Below are 26090 nucleotides of genomic sequence, written 5' to 3' on the forward strand. Positions count from 1 at the left end.
CTTAGGTGAGCCTCCTTGCATTCAGTGATTCTAAATCAAGTTTGGATGCAATGAGTAGGAGGAGCTTAGGGAAGGGGCGTGGCCAGTGAAGTAAGTGGACAGAGTTTAAAGAAGAGACTGGTCAGTGCAGTGAAGCGGGGATTTGGGGGAAGCGCAGGTTTAGCCGAAAGAACAGGAGTACTTGTGGCACCTCCGAGAGGTTTAGGGAGAGGATGTTGGTGCCTGGGGGGCTAGAAAAGGACGTGGGAATTGCAGTCAGTGGGAGGAGTTTAGGGAAGAGGCGTGACCAGCGCACTGAAGAGGTGGAGTAGGCGTGGTTAGCACTGTGACTGGTTCGAGGGGCGTGGCCAGAGTAGGCAGTGGGCGGGGTTCAGGGAAGGGGCGTGACCAGAGTAGGCAGTGGGCGGTGTTCAGGGAAGGGGCGTGGCCAGCACAGCGAGGGGGAGGGGTCGGCGCCGGCGCGGAGAGCACGGGGACTGGGTCTGGGGGCGTGGCCAGAGCAGGCAGCGGGCGGGGTTCAGGGAAGGGGCGTGGCCAGAGCAGGCAGTGGGCGGGGTTCAGGGAAGGGGCGTGGCCAGAGCAGGCAGTGGGCGGGGTACAGGGAAGGGGCGTGGCCAGAGCAGGCAGCGGGCGGGGTTCAGGGAAGGGGCGTGGCCAGGACAGCGAGGGGCAGGTGTCGGCGCCGGCGCGGAGAGCACGGGGCCTGGGTCCGGGGGCGTGGCCAGAGCAGGAGGCGGGGCCCGGCGCGCGGGGCGGGGCGGGGCGGCCGGCGATTGGCCGCGGCGGGCGGGTCAGCTGACGCGCGGCGCCCCGCCACAGCCGGCCGGCCATGGACGAGAGCAGCCCGCTGGTGTCCCCGCAGCGGGCCCCGGCCGCCGCCGCCTACGGGCTGCCCGCGGGGCCGGGCGGCGCGGTGCGCGCGCTGCTGCCCCCCCCGCCGCCGCCCGGGCCCCCCCCCGCCCCCGCCGCGCCCTCCCCGCCCGGCTCCCCGCGCGCCCGCGACCGCGAGCGGCAGCCGCTGCTGGAGCGGGGCGCGGCGGGCGGCCGGGGCCCCGGGGCGGCGCAGGCGGCGGCCCAGGCGGCGGCGGCGCAGGCCCAGCGCGAGCGGAACGACTTCCCCGAGGACCCCGCCTTCGCCGAGGTGGTGCGGCTGGCGGAGGCGGCCAGCGAGCGCGGCGTCTTCCCGGAGCGCATCTACCAGGGCTCCAGCGGCAGCTACTTCGTCAAGGACCCGCAGGGGGTGAGAGCCGGGGGGGAGACCCGCCGCGCCCGCCCCCTCCCGGCCTGGCGCCCCCGCCCCCTCCCCCTCCCGGCCTGGCGGCCGCGCCCCCCCCGCCGGCCTGGCGCCCCCCCGCCGGCCTGGTCCCGGTCCCCCTCGGCCTGGCGTCGCTCCCCCGCTTCCTCCCGCCGGCCTGGCCCCCCGCGCCCCCCCCTCCCCCGCCGCGCCCCCGGGGGCCTTCCTGGCAGCCGCGCAACGGAGCTCGGGCCTCTCCAGCTTCCTCGTCCCCCGGCCCGCCGGCGCCCTCCCCTCGCTGCGCCCGGGGGGGCCTGGCTGCTCGGCAGCCCCTGTGCCCTGGGGGGACTCCCCCGCCCTGGGGCGGGGGGCCCGGCTCCGTTTCTCTGGGCGAGGAGGGGGTGTCGGGAAGCGAAGTGACCTGTTGGGGGGCTGTGCCCTGACCCCGCTTCCCCGGGGACCCCGGAGTGTGTCCGGGGTGCGATGCAGGAGCCTGGCCCCCGGCAGGGTGTGGGTCAGGTACCGGCCCAGGCTGCCGGGTTGTGTCCCCGCTCCCAGCTACACGCCCCCTGGGCAGGGGGGCTCTGGCTGGGCTGACCCCCGGCCTGGGTTTATGTCCTGCGCCACTTGTTGTTGACTGCAGAGTGAAGCATGGATTGGGCTCCCAGTGCTGTACACATTGGAGGATCCTGTCCTTGTCTGTGTCAAACCTCCACCTCCCCCACTTGCTGGGACTGCCCGGAGATGGGCCTGCTTGTTGCTAATGGACCCGGCTGCCTCTGAGTGAACCGGGCCAGTGCCTGGACGGCTCTGATTAGACCCCCAGGCCCGGCGGTGGCAGGCCAAGACCCCTTTTGAGTGTGTGAGACTGTATAGGTCTCCCTGCTGCAGGGCTTGGCTGCCCAAAGTGCTCAGCCTCGTCCCATCTCCTGCAGCGTTCGGTGACTGAATAGCGTGGGCTTAGGATGGGGCTTTCTGGGCTGGAGTGGTGGCCAGGGCCTAAGAAAGTCTGTGTTGCCCTGGGCAGCTGCATCAGTTTAACCGAAATGCGGCTTTCAACTGACTGATGGGGGTGCCAGCTCTGGGTGCTGCTGATCGGTCTGGGGGCCTCTTCTGGTTTTGACTGGGGAGCAGGTTTCAGCTAAACCCAAGTGTCCCCGCAGGTTTGCACTGGTTCAGTTACAGAGATCAGAAGCTGGGTTTGAATGAACAGTGCAGCCGTCCCACGCAGACAGGCCCAGAGGACGTGCCAGTTGTCAGGACTCTGCCATGGAGTCTGACTCTGCGTGCTGGGGTTACGCGCCTTGCCGTGGCCGTTGTCCCAGCCAGGGACCTGGCGCTACAATCTCCGGGAGGGGCGCCGTAAGGGAGATAGATGCTCTCAGCCCAGGTCTGTCTGTGCTCCTGTCTCATTGCCTCGTTCCCTCACACCCCTATAGGCTTGGGCCTGCCTCCTAACTAACCCCCACACACACACACACACTGAACCCTTCCTGAGCCCCTCTGTCTGTGCCCCGGCCCTGTGGGGTCGCTGGCGCAGACTCCGTGGTATGTTCCCTGCAGGAGGGGGATGGACCAAGCCAGCGTGAAGCCCTCACCGTATCTCCACTCCCCGTGGGTCCAGTTGGCTGCGCTGCAGCATTCTCCAGGGCACTGATCAGGGCTGGGCGCGGGGACGGGTGGCTGCCTTGTGACTCTGGCTGCTAACCGGATTAGTCTCGCTGCTGGTTCCTGGGGCTCCCTTGTCTATTGCTGCTCCTGGAGCAAGGCTTGGCTTGGCTGGGGTTTTCATAACACCAACTTCCCTGCCCCTGTCGGGGGCCAGCTGGGATTCTGGCTACCGGGTCTTCCACTGGCTGGGTCCTGGGGCGTAGGCGGCTCTGCCCCAGCCAGAGGTGAGGCAATAGAACCAGTGAGCAACTTCCTTTCCACCCTGGCTCTGCGCCGTTCCTGGCAATGCAGAGAGTGTGTGGGTGGAAGCGTTGTCTGAGGGTGTGGCACTGGGGGTCAGTAGACGGGGGTTATTCCTGGCTTGGGTGCCTGCCCACCTCCTCACGGGAGCTGCCCATAACCCTGTGTGTCTGGGGGGCTTTCAGGTGGGACGCAGTGCGGAAGGGCAGGGAGGGTCCTCCAGCCAGGAGATGGCAGAGGCCCAGAGCCCCTGAGTAGCTATCACCGCTGGGCAGCAAAGAGCACTTGTCAAGCACCGTAAGGAATGTGTGCAGCTGAGGGCCTGGCACTGTGGGGCTCGGTGTGTGTGGCTGCTTTTCTAGCCCCCCCTGGCCCAATGCCTTCTCCCAGCCCTGTCCTCCAGTCCTCTCTGCTTTTCCTGGAATCCCAAAGCACTCGACAAACGAGGAATGAAGCAGGTAGATCGGTGTTATGCCATTCTGCAGGCGTAGAAGGGAAGGGACTCTTACAGGGTCACGCAGTGAATCAGTGACAGAGCTAGGAGCAAAACTGACCAGAGTAGCACTGAAATGCGGCCACCTCTGGGGTGGAGGGCCACAGCCCACTGTCCTGTGTGATGGATGAATGGATGGGAAGTTTGAGGATACCAGGGAAAACCTTACTACAGAGGGAAAGTGTCCCCTGCTCTGCCCAGCCTGGGTGTCCTCTGGCACTTCAGAGCATGAAGGGCTGAACTGGACCTGATGGGATTCGACCCTGTGGTGTCAGGGAGTGCGACTTTACACCTGACGCTCTGGCTGCCTGGCCATCCCCTCCCAGTGATGGGGCTCTCTGGGAACTTGCGCCAGAATCTGGGCAGGCCACACAGCGCTCCAGGGTCCTGGGCCGACAGCCTGTGCTACCACCGGTTCCCAAGGGCTCCGTTCTCGGGGCTTGTGGTGGCATGAGGCTGTGGACAGTGGGGTGAGGGGCTTGCCCCCAGGTGCGGGGTCTGAAGTGCCACTGCTAAGGGAATGGAGCTGCAGTGTTCTGTGTGGGGCGCTCTGTCTCGTGCTGTGTTGCTGCCCTTCCTCTCCCGCCTGTCTCTCCTCCTGGGCCCCTCGTTCGGATCCCTGGGCCTGCCTGCCAGTCGTGTGCCCCTGCCATTGGGGCCGGCTGCTCTGTGCGTGCAGCACTGAGCATCACGTGTGCGGCGAACAGACCCCTTGGTGCCCACTCCAGTCTCTCTTCCCCTCCCTCAGAGCAGGGCTCTTCCTCCGGTACGCTGCGCTGCCAAGGACTTTGCCCTGCCACGGAGCCTCTTCTCCGCTCTCTCTGGGGATGGCCTCTCTGCAGTGGCAGGGCTGGCAGCGGGGAGGCTGTGGGCGTGCCGTGTGGGGTGAAGGGCAGGGGCCCCACGCTGGCTGGGGGAGCGAGCCATCGCAGCTGTGCACCACTTCCTGCTTGTGGTCCCAGCCCGGGAAACGCCACCCACTGAAAGGGGACCTGTGACTGAACTGCTGAGACTGCTTGGCTCTGGCCTGGTCCTGAGGAGGGCGGGGTGGTCGTGCCCTGCTGAATCACATGGGGTCAGAACTGGGGGAGGCTGCAGCCGGCTGCTCCCAGCTGGCTGTCCCTCCGCCCCATGCCTGGCTGCTTGTGGTGAGCCCCTGAACCCCTCCCCTGGCCAGCGGTCCTGTGCACAGCTGTGGGGCCTGGAGAGAGCCCCTGGGGCTGAGGGGGTACAACTGACAGCTGGGGGGTGCTGACCATGCAGCTCACGAGTGCCTGGCTCGGGGGCTCAGCCCCTTACTGGGCACACTGGGGCAGGAGTCGCTGGCTGGCGTGGTAAGGGGAGCCCTTCTCTCCCCAGCTGGAGCTGCCTCAAACTGAAAGCCCTTGAATCTCGCCTGTGCAGCTACTGCCAGGCCCCGCTTGCTCCCTGCAGGGAGGGCAGGCGCTGGGGGTGCTGAGCCCAGGGTGCTGAGCCCTGGTCCCTGAGCTCCCTCTGTCACTGCCAGTGCCCCCTGCCACGTACTGCTGGGATCCCGACGCCTCCTGCCCTCGATACCCAGCCCTGGCTCCTCGCCCCGAGCTCCCCAGCTCAAACCAGGCAGCCGTCCCTTCCCGTGGGGTGCGTCGATCCCAGACACTGCCCCTGAAGGTCCCTCCCTTTCCTGATGCTCTGACTCCATCCCCTCTCTGTCTGCTGTAGTGCTCTGGGTCCTCCTCTGCCCTGGTGCTGTTGGGGCTGCATTCCCAGTGCGTGGGGCTCTGCCCTGCGCTGGGCTCCAGGGGCTGCTGGGATGGGGCCCCATAGTTTACACCTGTCATGGCCGAGCCAGTCAGTGGGTGGCAGGCAGGAGCCAAGCCTGTCTCCACATGGCAGCGGGCCTGTGCCAGGGAAGGGTGCTCCAGGCTTTGGCAGGTTGGAGCAGGCCCCAGCCTGGGGATGAGGATCATGTGCCCGTGCGAGTTGCTCTCCAGGCCTGGCTGTCCTCTGCCAGTCTGACTGGTATGGGCTGGGCCACATTCACGTCACTCCAGCCTGGGCAGCATGGTGCTGGGCCAGCTCTCCGCAGGGCTGTGCCCTGGACTAGAGGGGCCTTTGCAGATGGCTCCAGCTCTGGGCTCTGCTGCAGAGACTGTTCCGCCTGGTCCCTGCCTAACCCTGCCCCTCGGCAGGTGCCCGGGGCTCAGCTGCCAGGCCGGCATGTGTCACTCGGCTGCACTGGGTGTGGTGTGGGCATCTGCTGGGGGCGGGGACTCGCCAGCCAGCCGGTTCCCTCGAATGCAGACCCACGTGGCTCCTCTCACCTTAGGTGCTGAGCCAAGGGCTCAGTGACTCATGGACTGTTGTCCCTGAAGTCAGGAGGCAGCTGCCTCTTCCCAGGGTCCCCTGCCGGGGGCTGGGGGGCACATGTCTGGGGCAGAGCAGGCCATACCTCTAGCACCGCTCCCAGGCTCTGGCCGGAGAACGGGGCTGCCCCTGACCAGGGCTGGCTGAGTCCTGCGGCCCGGCTACGAGCCCTTTTGGGTCCTGTGGCTGGACCCCAGTGGCGCACATGTGGGGAGTGATCTTCGTGCGTACCCTCCATGGACCGGGGTTTGTCATGGGGATGGTGAGATGTCCTGTCTCATCCAATGCAGAACCCCCATCCCAGCAGCAGGCTTGCGATGCCCATGTGCCAGGGGGTTGGAGCCTGGGATGCTGTAGCTGGCCTGGAGCAGTTCACTTGCAATAGGTCAATAGGTGGAGATGGGTCCCCCAGCCCACGAGTGTGTGTCCTGTCCGCTCCCCCCAGAGCCCTTGCATCTCCGTGGTGGTGGGGCCTGGGCAAGGCTCCTGCTACAGTGCCATGGGGACCTTCTTGTATCCACTGCCTCATCCCTGGGCGTGGGTCCAGCCCCTGCCTGGAGCCTGCCGTGGGGTGAGCAGGGCTTTGTGGCAGGTCCGGCCCCTCCGCTCTCACGGGGTCTCCGGCTCCAGGCCTACAGCCTCTGGGGGCAGTGTGCCGGTGTCACTGGCAGAGCAGCACCAAGGCCTCTGGGTGGTGAACGAGTCCCGGGTGGAGCCATGTCCTCTCCTGTGCCCACTGGTCCCTTGGCTCTGGGGACAGGCTGACCCTCCCTGTGCTTCTGGGGCCCGGGGTGACAGGAGTGGCCTGGGGCAGGGGGTGAGGGTGCCTGGGTGGTGCTGCCATTGCTCTTGCCGCTCTCCACGGCCCAGCGGCTCCCAGGGCGGCCCAGCGGCTCCCAGGGCGCTGGCCTGCAGGAGCAGGCGGGGGTGGGGAGGGAACCAGTCAACTCATGGCACTTTGGAAGCCCCCTTTGGAGTGGGGATTCCTGGTGCTACAGTGTGGGCCCCCCCGCCCTCCCCCCGGGGGTTTCCAGCCACGCCCCAAACATTCCAGCTCCTTACCGAGCAGCAGGCGGGTTCTGGCAGGCCCTGCCGCTGGTCCCGGTGCGGGGCTGGGCAGCCCTCGCCTCCCTGAGCTGCTGCCCAGGCTGTGAGGGGCCTGGCCAGCTGGCCGAGCTGTGGGTCAGCTGGGAAGAGGCTCAAACTCCCTGGCGGCCAGGCCCAGCCTGAGCCAGGGGCCCCCGGGGGGCGGTGTGTGTGTGTGTGTGCGCAGGGATGAGCCAGGTAGGAGATCCCTCCTGAGAGGCATGCAGTCTGTTCCCTACTGCTGTGGAGTCCCCCCTTCTCTCCCTGGTGGGGTTTGTCAGGAGCCTGTGGGGGCTCAGAGGTCTGACTGGTGGGGGGGTTCGTCCCTGCTGTCCCACATCCCTCCCCTGCAGAGACCCAGCTGCCTCCCTCTGTCTCCAGAAAATCATCGGCGTCTTCAAGCCCAAGAACGAGGAGCCCTACGGGCAGCTGAACCCCAAGTGGACCAAGTGGCTGCAGCAGCTGTGCTGCCCTTGCTGCTTCGGGAGAGACTGCCTGGTCCTCAACCAGGGCTACCTGTCCGAGGCCGGCGCCAGCCTGGTGGACCAGAAACTGGAGCTCAACATTGTTCCCCGCACAAAGGTGAATGGGGGGGGCAGAGCCCGTCATTGTGTGGGCTGCTTTTCCACGCCCCCGCAGCTCTGCTGGTGCCCCGCGGTTCCTGCCCTGCCGCCCCCCCCAGCCCTTGGCTCTCGCGGGTCCCGCACTCCTGGGCTTAGGCTGCTGGCCCAGGAACAGGCAGAGCCCCAGCCCATGCTGCGGGAAGGCCATGTCCCACCTAGGGTCCGGCAGCTCTGCCTGCGCTCCGCGCTGACCGCTGTGTCCCCCCAGGTGGTGTATCTGGCCAGCGAGACTTTCAACTACAGTGCCATTGACCGGGTGAAGTCCAGAGGGAAAAAGCTGGCCCTGGAGAAGGTGCCAAAAGTTGGGCAACGATTCAACCGCATCGGCCTGCCGCCAAAGGTAGGGGCTGTCAGAGACCCCCTGGGGCTGCCCTGCGTCCGCAGCCCCCTCACCTAGTGTCACGCAGTGTGCGGGAGTCGGGGTCCTACACCCCCACTTCCTGCGATTCCCTGTGACTCTCAGCCAGCCAGTAAAATGGAAGGCTTATTGGAGGACAGGAGCACAGTCCCAAACAGAGCTTGTTGGTACAACCAGGACCTCTCAGACAGGTCCTTCTGGGGGGCAGGGAGCGTAGACCCCAGCCTTGGGGTTACTTCGATTTCCCCAGTCCACTCCCAACTCAAAACCCCTTCCCGCCGACTCACCCAGCCTCCGGCTCCTCCTCCAGCCTTTGTCCAGCTTCCCAGGCAAAAGGTGTCACCTCGCCCCAGCCCTCCTCCTGGCTCAGGTGACAGGCTCAGGTATTATCCCGCTAGTGAAGCCCCCCCCGCTATCCCATCCCCAGTGCAGACAGTCCCAGTAAAACTCCCCTGCCACATCCCCAGGTCAATCCTCCCCACTCCCTGCTCCGTCACACCTGGCCTCTCTGCTGCAGGTGGGCTCCTTCCAGCTCTTCGTGGAAGGCTACAAGGACGCGGATTACTGGCTGCGGCGCTTCGAGGCGGAGCCGCTCCCCGAGAACACCAACCGGCAGCTGCTGCTGCAGTTCGAGAGGCTGGTGGTCCTGGACTACATCATCAGGAACACAGGTGGGGCTGGTGCCGCACCCACGCCCAGGAGCCCCGGCATTGGGCCTTGCTGCCTGGAGGGAGCTGAGGAGGGGGAGAGCAATGAGTGGGGGGTCAGCATATTGCTGCCCCAGGACGGGGGGAGGGTGCGGAGTCACTGCACCCCCTGCCACAGGGCAGCTCTGACTGGGGTGGATCACAGCAGCTAACAGCACCACTTCCCTGACACGAATGGTGTAGCCAGGGGAGGCAGAAGGTCATAGCTCAGGCTGGCCTGGCCGGGGCCCTGCGGTTAAAACCCTGTCTGCAGCTGGAATGCCAAGGAGCTGGAGCTGCAGTTCTAGCCCCGCTTGACACTGGCCTGGGCAGGGGAGTTCGTGACTGGCTCGGGGGAACGCTCCCCTCCTCAGCACTGTGCCAGGCAGAGTCTGGCCCTGCTCGATCTGGGAGTGGGGTGGGTCTCCTGGCCTTGGGGCCTGAGCTTGGTCCAGCTGCCAAGGCAGGGCTGGAGGGGAAGATGCCACTCCTAGGCTGTGCCTGTGAATGCTCCCAAACTGTTCGGTCTCTGGGGGTGGCGTTTTTGGGGGCAGCCCTGGCCGGCTTGGGGCCTGGAGCCATTTCCCAGGGTAGAGTTCCCTTTGCCAGCCACTGAGCTCCCCCAGGGGCCCTCATGTGTGTGGTTCTATCTTCCCCCCCCACACCCCCTCCCCCCCAAAATCCCTGGAGGAGTCTGTGTCCCCTCCTGTGTGCTGCGCGCACCCAGAGGGTTACATGGCTCAGGGCCCAGGGTTGCCCTGGTGCTGCTGGAGACTGTGACCCCCCTGCTCGGGCATGCAAGGCACGGAGTGGGAGCTTTGGTGCTGCTCCTCCCCAAACAGGGCAGGTCCTGTAGTGACGTCCATTGGTTCTGCTCCCTGCAGATCGAGGCAATGACAACTGGCTGATCAAGTATGACTGCCCGCTGGACAGCACAAGTGTGCGGGTGAGTGGGGAGGGGGCTGGGCAGGGAGCGTGGGGAAAGTCACTGCACTGTCAGGCAGCAGAGGCGAGTTCTGAATGTGCTGAGGTTCTGGGTCTTCTCTCCAGTGGTGGGGAGTTGCCCAGCCCCATGGATGACTCTCGCAAGCCTCCCCTCTGGCTGATGGCAGTGTGATTTACATGGACCGAGGCTCTTGTGGGGGGAGGAGCCAGGGCCCGTTCTGTGCAGGTGTTGGCAGAGGGATGCAGATGGGGAGCTGGGCTCTGTTTAGGTACCATGTGGCAGGCTGGAGACATGTGCTTGTGATGATGTTGCTAGATAGACTCGCCATCCCCACAACAGTAGTGCGATGTGGCAGTCGAGCTGTGGCTCATTCAGTCTCCCAGCGGCGTGAGGGCTCCCAGCCCCTCTGTGAAGCCCCAAAGGCTGTGTGGTCTGAGCCCCAGCCAGCTGCAGGTGGTATTGGCCAACTCTTGGCACTCTCTGAGCAGGAGGGGCGTTGGGAGCTAGAAGGGACCATTGTGGGCATCTCATCTGACCTCCTGTATAACACAGGGCAGAGACCTGCCCCGCAATAATTCCTAGGGCAGAGCTTCAAAAAACATCCCGTCTGGATTTAACAATGGCCGGTGATGGAGAATCTACCCCGAGCCTGGGAAGTTGTTCCAGTGGTTAACGTACACCTCATTTCCAGCCTCTATCTGTGTAGCTTCAACGTCCAGCCACTGGATTGAGTGAGACCTTCCTTGGCTGGACTGCAAAGCCTGTGGTTAAATATCTGTCCCCCTTGTAGGTGCTGACAGACAGATCGAGTCACCCCTTAGCCTTCTCCTTGTTAAGCTAAATAGATCGAGCTCCTGGAGTCTGTCACTATCAGGCAGGTTTTCTAATCCTTTAATCATTCCTGTGACTCGTCTCTGACCCCTCTCCAATTTACCCACATCCTTCTTGACTTTGTGCGCACCAGAACTGGACACAGGATCCCAGCAGTGGTCACACCAGTGCCAAATCCAGAGGTAAAATCACCTCTCTGCTCCTTCTCAAGTCCCCTGTTTATGCATCCCAGGATCGCATTCGCTCTTTTAGCCACAGCGTCACCCTGGTATGTTTAAAAAATGTAGAAAAAAAAAAAATTAAAAATAGAATGAATGGAAGAAAGGGGAAATTTGGTAGAAATAAATATTCATCAGAAGTTGGGAATTGTAGAAAATGTGATAAGGGAAGTCCAGGGAGATGCAGAGAAATCCATGGCCAGCAGAGTGAGGGACAATAAGGAGGAGCCTGACAATGGTATTGGTCCATTGACAGGTGGAAATGGAGGTAGAATGATCAGTGATAATGCAGAAAAGGCAGAAATGTTCAATAAACATTAATATTCTGGGGGCAAAAAAAAAATTATATCTCATTGTATGGAGACAATACTATTTCAATTCACCTTGTATCTCTGGAGGGTGTTAGACATTAGTAAAGTTAGACATTTTTAAATCAGCAAGTCCAGGTAACTTGCATCCAAGAGTTTAAAAAGAGCTGCCTGAGGAACTTGCGGGACCATTAATGTTGATTTTCAATAGGTTATGGAGCACTGGGAAAGTTCCAGAAGCCTGGAAGAAAGCTACTGTTATGCCAATTTTTAAAAAGGGTAAACAAGATGACCTGGGTAATTATAGGCCTGACAGTGATCCTGGGCAAGATAATGGAGTTGCTAATGCAGGACTCAGTTACTAAAGAACTAAAGGAGCATAATGTAATTAAAGTAAATGAGTTCAGATTTATGGGAACTAGATCCTGTCAAATTGGATATATTCTTTGAGATTATAAGTTAGGTTGATAAAGTGAACATAGTGTACTTAGATTTCCAGAAAGCCTTTGACAAGGTCCCTCACCAAAGGCTCTTATGTAAATTAAGTTGTCATGGGATAAGAGGGAAGATCCTTTCGTGGACTGAGAACTGGTTAAAAGACAGGGAACAAAGGGTAGGAATAAATGGTAAATTTTCAGAATGGAGGGGGTAACTAGTGGTGTTCCCCAAGGGTCAGTCGTAGGACCAATCCTATTCAATTTATTGATAAATGATCTGGAGAAAGGGGTAAACAGCGAGGTGGCAAAGTTTGCAGATGATACTAAACTGCTCAAAATAGTTAAGACCAAAGCAGACTGTGAAGAACTTCAAAAAGATCTCACAAAACTAAGGGATTGGGCAACAAAATGGCAAATGAAATTTAATGTGGATAAATGTAAAGTCATGCACATTGGAAAAAATAATCCCAATTATACATACAATATGATGGGGGGCTAATTTAGCTACAACTAATCGGGAGAAAGATCTTGGAGTCATCGTGGATAGTTCTCTGAAGACGTCCACACAGTGTGCAGCGGCAGTCAAAAAAGCAAACGGGATGTTAGGGAATCATTAAAAAAGGGATGGAGAATATCTTATTGCCCTTAAATAAATCCATGATACGCTCACATCATGAATACTGCGTACAGGTGTGGTCCCCTCATCTCTAAAAAGATATGCTGGCATTAGAAAAGGTTCAGAAAAGGGCAACTAAAATGATTAGGGTCCCATATGAGGAGAGATGAAAGAGGCTAGGACTTTTCAGCTTGGAAAAGAGGAGACTAAGGGGGGATATGATAGTGGTGTGGAGAAAGTGAATTAGGAAAAGTTATTTACTTGTTCCCATCATATAAGAACTAGGGGCCACCAAATGAAATTAATGGGCAGCAGGTTTAAAACAAATCAAAGGAAGTTGTTCTTCACTCAGCGCACAGTCAACCTGTGGAACTCCTTGCCTGAGGAGGTTGTGAAGGCTAGGACTATAACAAGGTTTAAAAGAGAGCCTCCATGAATTTATCCAGTTAAGTCCATTAATGGCTATTAGCCAGGATGGGTAAGGAATGGTGTCCCTAGCTTCTGTTTGTCAGAGGGTGGAGATGGATGGCAGGAGAGAGATCACTAGATCATTACCTGTTAGCTTCACTCCCTCTGGGGCACCTGACATTGGCCACTGTCAGCAGACAGGATGCTGGGCTGGATGGACCTTTGGTCTGACCCAGTCTGGCCATTCTTATGTTCTTAAGGTAATAGTGCTTATGAAACATATTTAGACTTCTGTAAGGCATTTGACTTGGGACTGCATGACATTTTGAATTAAAAAAAAAAAGAACGATATAAAATTAACCCGGCGCACATGAAATGGACTAAACACTGGGTAACTGATAGGTCTCAAAATGTCACTGTAACTGGGGAATTATCATTGAGTAGATCTGTTTCCAGTGAGGTCCTGCAGGGATCAGTTCTTGGCCCTACACAATGTAAGTTTTATCAATGACCAGGAAGAAAACATAAAATCATCCCTGATAGTTTGCAGATGACCTAAAATTTGCAAGGGGGGGTGGTAAATAGCAAAGAGAACAGGTCACAGATACAGCGTGATCTGCATTGCTTGGCAAACGAGCACGAGTAAACAATGTGCATTTTCATGCGGCTAAATGTCAATGTACACACCTAGGGACAAAGACTGCAGGTCACACTTACAGGCTGGGGGACTCTGTCCCAGGAAGATTCCTAACTTCTGATTTATACTCATTACTATCAACTCCCCTGTCTCCCATTTGTGTGTATTATCTCGTTATTTGTTATAGCTGCTGTCACTTCCCCCTAAACCAGTTCAGTTTTGTTTAATCAGCGGAACCCTCTTCCTCGATTGTGGCTTTTGGGACATCCAGTGAAGTGTTCTTAAATGATCCCCCAATGATCATTCACATTGGTCTCATTAAACTCTCCCTCCCAGCTGATTTGGCTCATCATTGTTTTTAAGCTTTGTGAAATTGGCCTTGTTAAAGCCCCAAGTATTTATACCACTGGCCTGGGCTTCTTTCTGCTTCCATGTTATAAGTGTGATCAGTCACAATCACTTGTACCTAAGGTCCCATTAACTTCTAGTTATGTGGTCAGCTCCTCCTTATCTGTAGGACAAGGTCTGCTAGAGAATTCCCCTGACTTGGCTGCAGATCTTTGAGTTAGGAAACTGTCATTAATAATGGTTAGAAATTCCAAGGATGTCTTAAAGCTGTCAGCAGGAGACCTCCGGCGCATGTCACTCAAATCACAGTCCCTGCAATTATGTGGCTTTTTCCTCATGTTAGAGACAGGTGTGTAAGGAGCCGGTCCTCCTGTTCCCTCATGTGATTTGAGTTCAGTGCCAGCCCTGACCCCTCAGTGCAGTGCACCGGCTCCCGTGTGCCCATCCCCCTGTGCCCAGGGCAATGTCAGCCCTGAGCCCTCGGTGCAGTGAACCAGCTCCTGTGCCCAGGGCAGTATGTTGGCAATGAGGGGAGTCTGGGATGAGAGCGGAGGAGCCAGGCAGCAGGTGGCTCAGAACAGAGGAAGTGCCCGGGGCAGGGACCAGGCTGCATGTTGGTGCCAGGGGTGAGTGCTGGGCTCTGGCTTCCCTGCCCCTGGTGACTCCTGGTCAATTTGTTTCCCCTGTAGGACTCCGAGTGGGTGGTGGTGAAGGAGCCCATCATCAAACTGGCTGCCATAGACAACGGCTTGGCCTTCCCCCTGAAGCACCCCGACTCCTGGAGAGCATGTAGGTCCCTCTGCTGCGCTCCTGCTCGCGAGCCTGGGGCCAGCCTGGTGCTTTGACAACTTGCCTTATACTGGCAACCCCCAGGGCTAAGCCTGCAGCCCCGCACCAGCTCCCTGGAGCCGGCCGGGCACCATGCTCCCAGAAGCAGCAGGGTGGCCTCAGTTCCCCCTGGGGGTTGGGAGATGGTTCAAGGGGTGGGAGCCATGGCAAGAAGGTTCATGCCAGCCCCCCAACGGGTGGAGCTGTCCCCAGGGCACCAGGCTGTGACCCCCATGCCATCCTTCGCAGGCCAGGGCTGAGCACATGGCTCTGACCTCGGCTCCGGCTCTTCCCCCCCCCCAGACCCCTTCTACTGGGCATGGCTGCCCCAGGCCAAAGTCCCCTTCTCACAGGAGATCAAAGACCTGATCCTCCCAAAGGTTTCCGACCCCAACTTCGTCAAAGACCTGGAGGAGGATTTGTACGAACTCTTCAAGGTCAGGTGGGGACCTGGGGGGGAGGTAGGTCTGTCATGTAGATGGGAGGGGCTGGCCTGGGTGGTGCCGTGAGACCCTTTCAGAGCCAGGGGGTGGGGGGCTCAGTCTGCATGGGGCGGGTTTTCCTGCATCCTGCTAGCACCTTCTTGGGGGAGCAGAAATCCCAGGCAGCAACTGCTGTCAGGGCAGGGGCCTTGCTGCCTAGGGCCCGGGGTCTCGCAGCAGGGGTCTGGGTCCAGGGTCTCTCTGCCTTGGTGAGGCAGATGGGCGTGTCACTGCCGGGGGTGGGGAGCGTCGCTGCCGTGGCGGGGGTGTCTCGCTGCCAGGGTGAGGGAGGCAGGGGTGCCGTTGCCGGGGCCCGGGGTCCCACTGCCTTGGGGGGGAGGGGTGCCTCGCTGCCTGTCCCTCACTGCTGTTTCTCTTGCAGAAGGACCCTGGCTTCGACCGGGGACAGTTCCACAAGCAGATTGCTGTCCTGAGGGGCCAGGTATGCTGGGAAGGCCCCTCTTGCCCTGTGGGCAGGCACGGCAGGGGCAGGCTGGGCGCTGCAGTGTGGGACACTGGCCTAGCGCCCCTCGGGGGGACAGTGGCCCTGGCAGTTCCCTGGTCTGTGGTGCCTAGGGCAGGGGTCCTGGACTCAGCATCCCTTCTGCTCTGTTGCCTAGATCCTGAACCTGACACAGGCCCTGAAGGACGGGAAGAGCCCCCTACACCTGGTGCAGATGCCGCCGGTGATCGTGGAGACGGCACGCTCCCACCAGCGCAGTGCCAGCGAATCCTACACACAGAGCTTCCAAAGCCGCAAGCCCTTCTTCTCCTGGTGGTAGCTGGGCGCTGGGCCCCCTGGGGCTGGCTGGAGCAGTGCTGGCCTGCTCCTGTCTGCTGCTGCGGACCCGCGGCCAGGACTCTACGCTCCGGGAGAGGGCAGGTGCGTCTGGGGGAACTTCCAGCTGAACTCTGCCGGGGCAGAGCCATGGATTCCCCGTGCTGCGGGGCTTGGACACAGCCTGGCAGAGCCCAGCTCCAGCTGCAAACTGCCCTGCCCAGCAGGAGTCCTCAGTGCAGCTGCTGAGTGAGTGGAGCCGGGGCCTGCCTCCTGCGTGTGGTTCTGAGCCCATCTGCTCCCTGCTGGGGCTGGGATCCGCCCACCCCTCAGGAACCCCGGCTGCTCGCTGGCTGCAGGGGAATAAAGGCAGCCAGTGTCAGCTGGAAGTGGCCCTGCTGGGCTGCCCCCCCTCCCCAGTGGCTGTTTGGAGCTGGTGTCCCTGGAGAGGAGGCATGTGCATGAGTGAGGGGCTGGCACAGGAGGCCCAGCACGTGCCCAGGGCTGAGCTGGCAGGGGGCAGCAGGCCTGGGGGTGCCCCGAACAGCTGCGCTATGGAGTGTTTGTAGCTGCCCTTCCTGCAGAGGGGAGAGCAGGGGCTGGAGACTGCGGATCCCAGGGAGTGCTGGGCACCTTGGCACAGGAGTGATGCATGCTGGGACCTGGCCCCACTTCATAGGAAAGCTGAGGGCCCTGGCATGGGAGCTGCTTGTCCCCCTTCCCCACTGGGCACAGGGTGATCTATCCTGGTTTAGCTGGCCTGCCATTATTCCACCCTCTCTCCTATATGAGGGGCCCATGTTCCTCTCTGCTCCTGCCCTCAGGCTGCTGGGCAGGCCCCCTGTCCAGGGGCACTCGCCCTCTCTGCTCCGCAGGCCCTGGCTGCATGTGGGGGCAGCCTGGCTTCACTTCTCAAGGGAGCCATGCCAGCCCTTCCCAGCCAGGGGAGAGTCCAGCCTGGCATGGGGGGCTGGTGCCTGCTGGGTGAGCTATGGCTGCTGGAAGGGGTCTGGCTCCATGCGTCTGTACGGCTCCCTCTTCCCCACCCTGTTGCTGCTCCTGCGGCCAGGCGGCTTGCCTCATGGCCACTGCCCAGGGGCAGTTCTGGGCATCATACAGCTGGTTCCCAGGCTGGGCCTGGGCCAAGCTCCTCCTGGTCCTGGTCCTGCCCCAAGCCCCCTGGGGTGGCCTAGCACTAGCACCGGGGCTCAGGCTGCGCTGCCCCATTGGGGCAGGGCGGTTGGGCACATTCCCCTCCATGAACGGAAGTGGTGGGGGGGGAGCCAGGCTCTGGAGCAGGCCTGGGCTGCAGGACCTGGGGCCGTGTGCGCTGGAGCTGGCCAGGGGCTTCGTGGGCTGTGACCACTGCTAGCGAGCCGGAGGCAAGAGTCCATCTTTCTGGCGGCTGCTGCTGCAACCTGACCTGTAATGTATCGTTCTCATGCACTGTAGAAATGTATGTAATGTATTTAAACCCATGCACCCGCTGAGTCAGACCTGCCTTTCCCTGTGGGGCTCTGGGGGTGGGGGGAGGTGACACCTGCTGCAGCTGGGGGGTGAGTGCCCCTCTGCCTGTGGGCCCCACTCGCTCCTGTCTGCCCCTGGGGCTGTGATGTGGCACTTGTCAGGCAGGGCCTGTGGCCTAGCACCACCTGTCACTGATAAGCCTGGGCTGGGGGTGCTGTCCTTGCTCTAGGGCCCCATGGAGCTACTCTCCTGGGCCTGAACCCAGCTGCAGGAGTGGGGGGAGCTGCTGCAGCCAGGCTGGAGCAAGGGACAGCAGCTGGGGGCTGTGCCCTGCAGAGCTGGCTGCGGTCAGTCAAACAGGCCCGTCTCACTGAGGCCCCAACGCTTCCAGCACCTGCGCTGGTGTAGCTGACCTGCCTGCCATGGGCACAGGGCAAAGCTGCTGTCAGCTGTGAGGAATGCCCTGCAGAGCTGGGCATTTAGGGGTGCCCCCTGGGGGCTGGCAGCTGTGGGCATGCTGCTCGCTGACTGAAGCTAGAGCACTGTCTGTCAGGGCCTGTGTAAAGTGACCCCCCCCCCATTAGTGGGCTGGAGGGGGGTGGGATCTGGTGGGAAGGGGTCAGGGAAGGGCCTGAGCAGTGTCCTCTACTTCCAGCTGAGGAGCATGTGCCATGTTAGGAGAATTGTGCTGGCTCCCTCCTCACAAGAGGCAGTGGGGCTATAAGCCCCCTGTTGAATTGGCTGCCAGGCAGACTGACCCCACTGTACTTCGTGTCCTCCAGCTGGATGCATCTGAACTGGGGCTTTCTAGCACTTCCCCTGGCCTTTGCACAGCCAGGGCCTGGGGAGTCTCACAGTGCAATGGGCTGAGTGGGACGGTGCCCAGGGATCTGAACAGACAAAACAACATGCTGGCATTTACACCCCACCTGCCAGGCTGAGCACCCAGCTGGGCTGCTGTACAGAGGTGCCGTGGCTGTGTCATGCTGTAGTGAGAGCCTCACCCCACATAGGTGTGTCTCCCTGGTCCTCCCCTCTCGGAGCTGGCCAGGCCTGCAGTAAATCCTGGCAGTGCAGACAGCAGCAGACTGGGAGGCATGTACAAGTCTCACAGCTGGGTTACTGCTCTGGCTTTTATTACACATTCTCTCCTGCTGTATTCAACAAGCATCAGGTGTTTTCCTTGGGCTGCCCCTAGTAGGGTGGGGCTCACCCATGGGACTTGGACCCCAGGCAGAGGGGCACCCTAGAAAGCCAGCTCTGGTGCTGACTGCATTTGCCCCACATGTACCACCCCAGCCAGGCCTGGAAGTGGGGGAAGGGTTGCCTGCTTGTGGGTCACTCCCCTCCCCATTTGGGCTCCAGTCTAGCTGCCAGCACAAGGCTCAGCACCACTCGGGTCCCAGAGGCCCTGGCCCCAGCCCCTCAGCAAAGGGCCTTCAGGGCAGGTTTGTGTTGGATGGGGGGTGGCTGCAAGGCCCACTCGCAGCCCAGGCTGCAGCTGCCCTAGGCTGGCTGGTCCCCACAGTGATGGGTGGCTCGCTTCCCTCCAGGGACCCCTCACTCTGCTCCCCTCTCCCTTCACCTACTGTGGGGGAGGGAGGGGAATCTGCAGCTGCTTGGCCCAGCTCTAGCCAGGGGGGACAGAACCCCCGCCCTGTGTCTCTGCCAGTGTGTGGGGCTGAGCCTGGCCAGGCAGCTGGGAGCTCCCAGCACCAGCTGCCCCCCTCACTGCTTGAGCTGGTGCAGGTACCCTGTGGGCCCTGGCCCCCTCTTCCTCCGCCTGGTCCTTGGACCTGTCCTGCTGGGCCCCTCCAGCCTCGGGGTGCTGCTAGGGTCTGTGCCAGGGGAGCTGCTGTCCTCGAACCTGTAGGGGAACAAATGGAGCCAGTGTGAGGGGCAGAGGATGCCTGGCCAGGAACACATGGGGCATCCCTGCCCCAGGCGTGAGGATGGAGCTGGAATTGCCGCAGAGGCAGCTAGCCCAGCCTCCCTGAGGGCAAAGGAGCCCTAGCCTAGGCTGCCCCTTCCAGCCATGCCCTCCCCATGGCCTTGCTGCGGGGGGGGCTCCCCTCCTGGGCCAGGCCAGCTGGGAGCCAGGGACAGGTTTGGAGTCTGTTACCCCCAGTGCTGGGGGGGCTGTGGGGGAGGCAGCAGGTCCAAGGAAGGGCCATGGCACTGGGATGGTCTTTTGTGCTTGGGAGTAGCTCATTCAGTCTACCCTGGGCCAGCCCCTGAATCACACAGGCCAGGCGTGCCCCCACCAGGGCTTGTGGGGTGACCTGCCACTGCCCCCCTTCTCCCCAGAGCCCCACCCCACAGTGCAGTCTCCCCACAGAAGGCTGTGCTGGCCGCTCCGCATGCTTAGGGCCCTCGGCCCAGCGGGTGCTGCTCCCAGGGCCCAGCCTGTACCTTGGGTGGTTGCTGTCCTGAGCTGCTGGGCTCAGCTGGGGGGGCAGCCGCCCCCTCCTCTGCCTGCCCCTGAGCTGGCGCAGGGCTTGGGCCGTGCGCCGGTCGCCCGCATAGCCCAAGACCAGCTGGGCGCGTTCCTCGGCCCGTGCGTCCCCGCTGCTCCGGAACAGCTGCCGCAGCTGCAGCAGCCCCACGCCCTGGAAGATGTTGGCAGAAGCTCTTTTCCGGGCACGGGCCTCAGGAGCCTGGCGCTGCAGGGGGTCACATGCCACAGAGGCCGGGGTGCCCATGGGTCTGCCCCCGTGGGGCCAGAGGAGAAGCTGTGGGAAGGAAGGGAACAGGATGAGGTTGCGAGAAGGGTTTGGGTGTCCCCCTCCCTCCGTCAGCCTGCATCCCCCAGGGCTCCCCTGCTGGGACGGGTGGGGGAGCCTAGGGGATTTTGCAGCCTGCACCCATGACATCTGCCCAGTGTCCCGGCCAGCGTGGCACTAGCCAGGGGCCCAAGGCCAGCTGGGAAAGAGAAGAGCGAGATATTTCCCTGCCTGGCTGCGCTGCCTTTGGGGCCCAGAGGGGCCCCATTTCCTGGGCTGGCTGAGCAGGGCTGGACCCGAGCCACCATCCCCTGGACACAACAGCCCCATAGCCCTCGGGCAGCCCCAGGAAAGGGGGGGGCCGCTGCCTTCTCCGGCGGGCCGCGAGCCGTGGGGGTCGCGCTCCAATGACCGGTGGCCCTGGGCTCTCCGGGTGCGTCTACACGGCAGCTACGAGCCCAGGGCTGGCCCGTGCCAGCTGGCCCCGGGGCTGGGTGCGGGCGCTCCGGCCCCAAGGGCGAGAGGCAGTGACCGAGCCCGGCCCCGGCGCAGGCAGCGGCGGGGTTCAACGCCAGTGTAGACGCGCCCGCCCGCGGAGCGAGCCAGCCCCGGGCCTGCCCGCGACCGGCCCCGGCTCGGGGGGGCTGGCGGCGGGGGGCCCCGAGCGCCCCGGCCGGGCCCGACCGGACCCCGCCCCGAGCGCCCCCGGCCCGGCTACCTGCGCACGCGACTCGCGGCGGCGGCTCCGCGGCCGGGCCGGGCTCTGGGGTCCGGCCCGAACCCCCCGCCCCGAGCGAGGACCGCAGCCCCGCCCCCGCCTGCCAGCCAATCAGCGGCCGCGGCCATCCGCGTCCCGCCTTCCGGAGCCGGACGCGGAGACACCGGCCGCCCAATCAGGCCCCGCACAGGGGGAGGGGCGGTGCCTGGCGCCTCTCGGGGAAACACGTGGCACTCAGTGACGTCAATAGGCAAGCGGTGACCAGCTGCTGGTGGGGGAAAGCGGGGAGCGCCCCCCCAGGAGCCTGGAGCCGCCCCCCCATCCCGCTCGCGGCCCCTCCCACGAGCCTGCAGCCGGCCGCCCCCCCCATCCCGCTCGGGACCCCCCCCGCCCAGGATCCTGCTTTGGGCCCTGCCTAGGAGCCTGCAGCCGCCCCCCCACCCGGATCCCGCTCGGGCCCCGCCCAGGAGTCTGCAGCCGGCCGCCCCCCCCATCCCGCTCGGGACCCCCCCCGCCCAGGAGCCTGCAGCCGCCCCCCCACCCGGATCCCGCTCGGGCCCCGCCCAGGAGTCTGCAGCCGGTTGCACAACCCAGGCTGTGAAATGCTTTGCAGTGAGAAGCTCTGTTCCCTGCACACGTTAGGGCACCCCACCTTTTCCCAGTCTGTAGAGATCCAGGCGAAAAGCACCCGCCCGTACCCAGTCCCTCGGGCTCAGGGCCGCCCGTACCCAGTCCCTCGGGCTCAGGGTGTCACTAACCTGGTCAATGTAAGTACCCACACCCTTTCCCAATGTGTAGGGCTCCGGGTGTATCCTACTTCTGCAGGTGTGCAGGGCCTTTGACCAGTGAAAGAGCCTTACACTGTAATATCCTACACCACCTCTATTTATGAACAGTCACCAAACCAGACTGCACACGCCACACACACAGTGCTCACCACTCCCAATAAGACAGGTGAACTTTTCTGGATGGCCAGTCAGGATCAGGTCCATCCGGGGGACTCCAGTTTCTGCCCGGTGTCATTGGCAGGGTGTTGAGGTCTGGCAGCTGTGATCTTGGGGGTGTGTCCTGGAGTTGGTTCCCAAAGAACTTCCTTTTGGACCCCAGTTTATATCGTGAAATTTGAGTCCTTTTTAGCTGTGCCCTAACCAATCATTATACTAAAATTTTACTAACCAATCCTAACATAGTGTAACAAAAATTTTTAACCAATCCTATCCCACCATCTTAATTTACACCTAGCAAAATTAATTATGTAACAGACAGCAACAATCAAAGAACCAGAGACCAGACAGATAAACAATAGGGAAGCGGGGACCATAATGACAAAACAATACAGAAAGGAACACTTCACAAGCACGACTATTGAGAAGTGGTTTCTTGCCAGACAGACGCTATCGAACTAAATTTTCTTTAACCACCTTAAAAGCCGTGTCTCTATCTGGTGGTTGTGGGGGCCACTGGGACGGGGTCTCCTTCTCCCCAGCCGGATCTGACATTGTTTTACTGTCATGTAGATGGATTATGAGGATGGGACTTCCTGCTTCTCAGCTAACGGCTGCAGCTCGGCGGCTTTTTAACAGGCTGCAGACGAAGGCCGTATCCTTCCAGCTCCCTGCCCCGCCCAGGCTCAGCCACTGCCCTCTGTGTGTCCGTGTGGCTGCTGGGGACTTTGGAGGCTTCCTGCGCCTGCAGCTCACGGTATCCCAGGTTCTTCCCAGGGGTCACACTGCCCCTCGCCTGGGCGACTGAGCAGCCACCGGTGCACTCAAGGCTGCCCAGACGGAAAGGCCCCCTACCTCCCGTGCCCCAGCCCCTGCTGCAGCCTAGTTCAGACCCGCCACACCGCCTGACGGCATGAACAGGAGCTGCTGGAGCCCTGCACTGGGGGATCTTCCCTACAGACTTTGCAGAAGGATGAAGGAGATTCTAACAGTAACCTGCAGCTTTTGAACCTGGGACTTTCAGATCTGTAGCACAACCCCCTGCCGCTTGAGCTCAAGGAGTAACCTCGTTTGCTGCCACCTGTAGAAGGCTGCTATCCACCAGTGGCCCGGGGGAGGTGACATATTTTGCCAGCATCACCCGAGGCTGTATGGAGCCTGGGGAGAGGCCCTGAGCCGAGGCAGTACACAGTGGGGCTGGCTCATTTGCAATATGAAAACCAAGCAATGTTGTGCAAGCGTCACGGATGAACGCAGCACGGGAGGAAATGGGTTTATCGGCCTCCCTGAGTAACAGAAGAAACGCTTCGATGAACGGCTGGGTGGAATCCTCTCCCTTTCCTGGTGCAGCGTTTCTGTCCCGAATGACTGAGCCAGAAGAAAGCAGGGTGCGCCCGCCGGGGCACATGGTGGGAGGATGCTCAGGAAGGACAGTGATCCATCCAGCAGCGAGGATCCTGCAGTACAGGGGATTTCCACAGCGCTGGTCAGTTGGGGAGAGGGGGCGGGGGGTGTAGATGGCTCATGTTCCACACACATGTTGTGGGGCTGGGAGAGGGGCGCTCACTGACCTGTCAATAACCCTATGCCTGGAGGATGGGGGAGGGCTGGCTCTGACATCCCATCCCTTCCAGCTCAGCACTGCCTGTAAGAGCAGACGAATCCTGTCAAGGCCTAGACCTGCCCCTCAGGGTCTGTCTGCAGAGGGAAGATGCCTCCCAGCCCAGGAGCTAGGAGGGCTGGTGCATGGAGTCTTGGAGGCCATGGGCCTGCCCACATGGGCCAATGTGAACCTTTAGGGTTTGGCCCCCCAAGGGACTAGTTTCAGGCTGGAGAACAGACCCGGCCCTGTGGATCCCTGGCAGTGCCCACCGGGGGAAACTCTGCCAACACTACCAGCTGCAGGCAACACGTGCTCCCCACTAGGCTCCTTCCCTCTGCAGGCCAGCAGTTCCCGCGCCCCATGTTGTTACACCAGAGCACCCAGCCCCTGCAGCATGGAAGCAGCACGCCACAGTTCACTGGCTTCTCCTCGGTCCCACCCTCTCCGCAGCACGCTCACAGGTCTCTCATAAAACCACACGGAAGTTTATTTAGCAGAGCTCGAGTTAAGGATTCAGACAAAGGCAAGTCAAAGGATTTACAGACAGGTTACAGGTAAAAGACAAACAGACCAGGCAGCCTAGAGCCTGCACTCATTAACGAGAGCCTCTCAGAAACTAGCAGGAAGCGCTGACCAGACTGTGGTGGGCTGGGCTTTACTTACCAAAGGAAAGAGAACCCGGTCCTTCACCGTGCTGGCTTGTGGCTGGGCATAGGGCTGGGCTCACTGCTGCAGCGAAGGGGTGAGATGTTTGTGAGTACATGGGAGTGATGGATGAGTTCTACATCCTCATGCTTCAGGGCAAAGGAAATCAGCAGCTGGGGTCAGGAAGGCCTGTCCTTGCTTCACACCTCTCCTGTGAGGTAGCTGGACAGTGAGGCACAGTAGAGAGACAAGGGGGGAGGGAATATCTTTCACTGGACCAACTTCTGCTGGTGAGAGAGACGCGCATGCTTCCCGAGGAAGAGCCCCATGTCGGTGGAAAGCCCGTCTCTCACCCATAGAAATCAGTGCAATAAAAGATATGATGTCACCCACCCTGTCCCTCCCATGTCCTGAGACCCACAGGGCTGCAACACCGCTGGCCAGAGCTGGGCACGGGGGGCAGGGATTTATGCCTTTCTCTGAAGAATCAGGCTTTGGGCACTCAGAGAGAAGGCACTGAACTAAGGGAGCACAAGTCTGCTCTGACGCAGTGGTGGGGCTAGGGATGCCTGGCGCAGGGCTGGGGCTGAGGACACCTGATGTGATGGTGGGGCTGGGGACACCCAGTGGGGCTGGAGGTGCCCAGCATGGTGATGGGGCTGGGGACGCCCGGCGTTGTGACGGGGCTGGCGACGCCTGGCACAGGGGTGGGGCTAGGGATGCTTGATGGGGCCGAGGACACCCAGCATTGCGACAGGGCTGGGGACTCCCGGCGGGGCTGGAGATGCCGAGCGGGGCTGGAGATGCCGAGCGGGGCTGGGGATGCCCGGCATTGTGACAGGGCTGGGGACGCCCCGCGGGGCTGGAGATGCCTGGCAGGGCTGGGGATGCCCAGCCTGGTGGTGGGGCTGCGGACGCCCAGCAGGGCTGGAGATGCCGAACGGGGCTGGGGACACCCGGCGTTGTGACAGGGCTGGGGATGCCCGATGGGGCTGGAGATGCCTGGCATTGTAATGGGGCTGGGGACGCCCAGGAGGGCTGGGGACGCCCGGCGTTGTAACGGGGCTGGGGACGCCCGGTGGGGCTGGAGATGCCTGGCATTGTAATGGGGCTGGGGACGCCGGGCTCCGTGGCCACAGCCGCCGGGGGAGACACGGGGAGGCGCTCGGGGCTCTCGCTGGAAGCGGCAGCCCCCAGGGCTCTTGCCGCCCCCAGCAGCAGCGGGTCGTGCGGGCCTGGCCTCTCCCTGCGCCCCCCGCCGAGGGCGCCCCGGGGCCCGCAGGCCGGGAGAGGCCAGGCCGGGGGCCGCGCTGGGGGCCGGCTCCGCGGCGGAGCCAGCCCCTTGCAGGGAGCCTCCGGCACGTCCCGGGCTGGGGCGGGGCCGGGCAGGGCGCCCGGCGCAGGCAGGACCGTTAGGCGCCAGATGTTTGGCAGCCGAGCGCGGAGGAAGTGGCTGCCGGGACGGGCGGACGGACGGGGAGCGGCCCGAGGCCCCAGCGCTGCGCCATGCCCCCGCCCGCCGCGCCGCCGCCCGCGCCGCCCGCCCGCGGGCCGCTGAGCCTGCACCGGCCCTTCCTGCGCAGCCCGCTGGCCCCGCTGCGCCTGGGGCAGCTGCTCCTGGGCGCCGCCTGCTGGGGGACGGTGGCGGCGCACAAGTACGAGGGGGCGGCGCACTTCGCGCTCTTCGCCGCCGTGCTGGCCTGGCTGCTGGCGCTGGCGCTCTCCGGCCTCAGCCTGCTGGGGCGCTGGGCGCTGGTGCCGCTGCTGGGCGCCCGCTGGCTGCTCACCAACGCGGCGCACGACCTGGCGCTGGGCGCCGGGCTCTACGCGGCGGCCGCGGGCGTCATGGGCCACAAGGCGGCTCGCCACAGCTACTGCAGCCTGCCGGGCTACAGCCAGCCCTGCCTCTACCGCGCCTACCTGGCCGCCGCCGCCTGCGCCGCGCTGGCCGCCGCCCTGCACCTGCTCTCCGGCCTCTACTGCCTGGCGCGCCGCCGCCGGGGCCACCGCGACATCGTCTGACATCCGCGACATCCGCCAGGGACGGAGCCCCCCCGGGACAGACCGACGGACAGAGCCCCTCCGCCCCGCCAGGGACGGATCGCCCCCGGGACAGACCGACGGACAGAGCCCCTCGGCCTCCACCAGGGACGGAGCCCCCACGGGACAGACCGACGGACAGAGCCCCTCGGCTCCACCAGGGACGGATCGCCCCCGGGACAGACCGACGGACAGAGCCCCTCGGCCTCCACCAGGGACAGATCGCCCCCGGGACAGACCGACGGACAGAGCCCCTCGGCCTCCACCAGGGACGGAGCCCCCCCGGGACAGACCGACGGACAGAGCCCCTCCGCCCCGCCAGGGACGGATCGCCCCCGGGACAGACCGACGGACAGAGCCCCTCGGCCTCCACCAG

The 26090-nt window shown here is 62.4% G+C and overlaps 3 protein-coding genes across 4 annotated transcripts; 2 read left to right on the forward strand and 1 right to left on the reverse strand.

Annotated features, from left to right (window-relative positions):
* Positions 1-829: 829 nt before the first annotated feature.
* PI4K2A (phosphatidylinositol 4-kinase type 2 alpha) lies at positions 830-17061 on the forward strand. Its single transcript, XM_074959526.1, has 9 exons — positions 830-1240; positions 7452-7652; positions 7902-8033; positions 8569-8722; positions 9622-9683; positions 14176-14275; positions 14618-14751; positions 15179-15238; positions 15417-17061. Exons 1-9 carry the CDS (start codon positions 830-832, stop codon positions 15576-15578), a joined length of 1416 nt encoding a protein of 471 aa, XP_074815627.1. The 3' UTR covers positions 15579-17061.
* A 544-nt stretch (positions 17062-17605) lies between these two features.
* Positions 17606-21522, reverse strand: AVPI1 (arginine vasopressin induced 1). Of its 2 annotated transcripts, none has more exons than XM_074959537.1 (3): positions 21420-21522; positions 19454-19773; positions 17606-18908 (listed from the first exon to the last, which is right to left on the reverse strand). In XM_074959537.1, exons 2-3 carry the CDS (start codon positions 19741-19743, stop codon positions 18770-18772), a joined length of 429 nt encoding a protein of 142 aa, XP_074815638.1. In that variant the 5' UTR covers positions 19744-19773; positions 21420-21522; the 3' UTR covers positions 17606-18769. The 2 variants fall into 2 exon arrangements, with proteins under 2 accessions (XP_074815638.1, XP_074815637.1); XM_074959536.1 differs by lacking the exon at positions 21420-21522 and adding an exon at positions 20483-20566.
* Positions 21523-25180: 3658 nt separating this feature from the next.
* Positions 25181-25841, forward strand: MARVELD1 (MARVEL domain containing 1). The gene has a single exon (XM_074959534.1). The coding sequence runs from the start codon at positions 25181-25183 to the stop codon at positions 25694-25696; it is 516 nt and encodes a 171-aa protein (XP_074815635.1). The 3' UTR covers positions 25697-25841.
* The last annotated feature ends 249 nt before the right edge of the window (positions 25842-26090 follow it).

This window comes from Natator depressus, chromosome 7 (assembly GCF_965152275.1).
Source record: "Natator depressus isolate rNatDep1 chromosome 7, rNatDep2.hap1, whole genome shotgun sequence".
NCBI classification, from domain to species: Eukaryota; Metazoa; Chordata; order Testudines; family Cheloniidae; genus Natator; species Natator depressus.

Coding starts and splice junctions, on each gene's coding strand:
- AVPI1 (XM_074959537.1), bottom strand. CDS start 19,743: ATGGGCACCCCGGCCTCTGTGGCATGTGACCCCCTGCAGCGCCAGGCT. Junction 18,909..19,453: donor CAGGACAGCAACCACCCAAG/GTACAGGCTGGG, acceptor GTTCCCCTACAG/GTTCGAGGACAGCAGCTCCC.
- PI4K2A (XM_074959526.1), top strand. CDS start 830: ATGGACGAGAGCAGCCCGCTGGTGTCCCCGCAGCGGGCCCCGGCCGCC. Junction 1,241..7,451: donor TCGTCAAGGACCCGCAGGGG/GTGAGAGCCGGG, acceptor CTCTGTCTCCAG/AAAATCATCGGCGTCTTCAA. Junction 15,239..15,416: donor TTGCTGTCCTGAGGGGCCAG/GTATGCTGGGAA, acceptor TCTGTTGCCTAG/ATCCTGAACCTGACACAGGC.
- MARVELD1 (XM_074959534.1), top strand. CDS start 25,181: ATGCCCCCGCCCGCCGCGCCGCCGCCCGCGCCGCCCGCCCGCGGGCCG.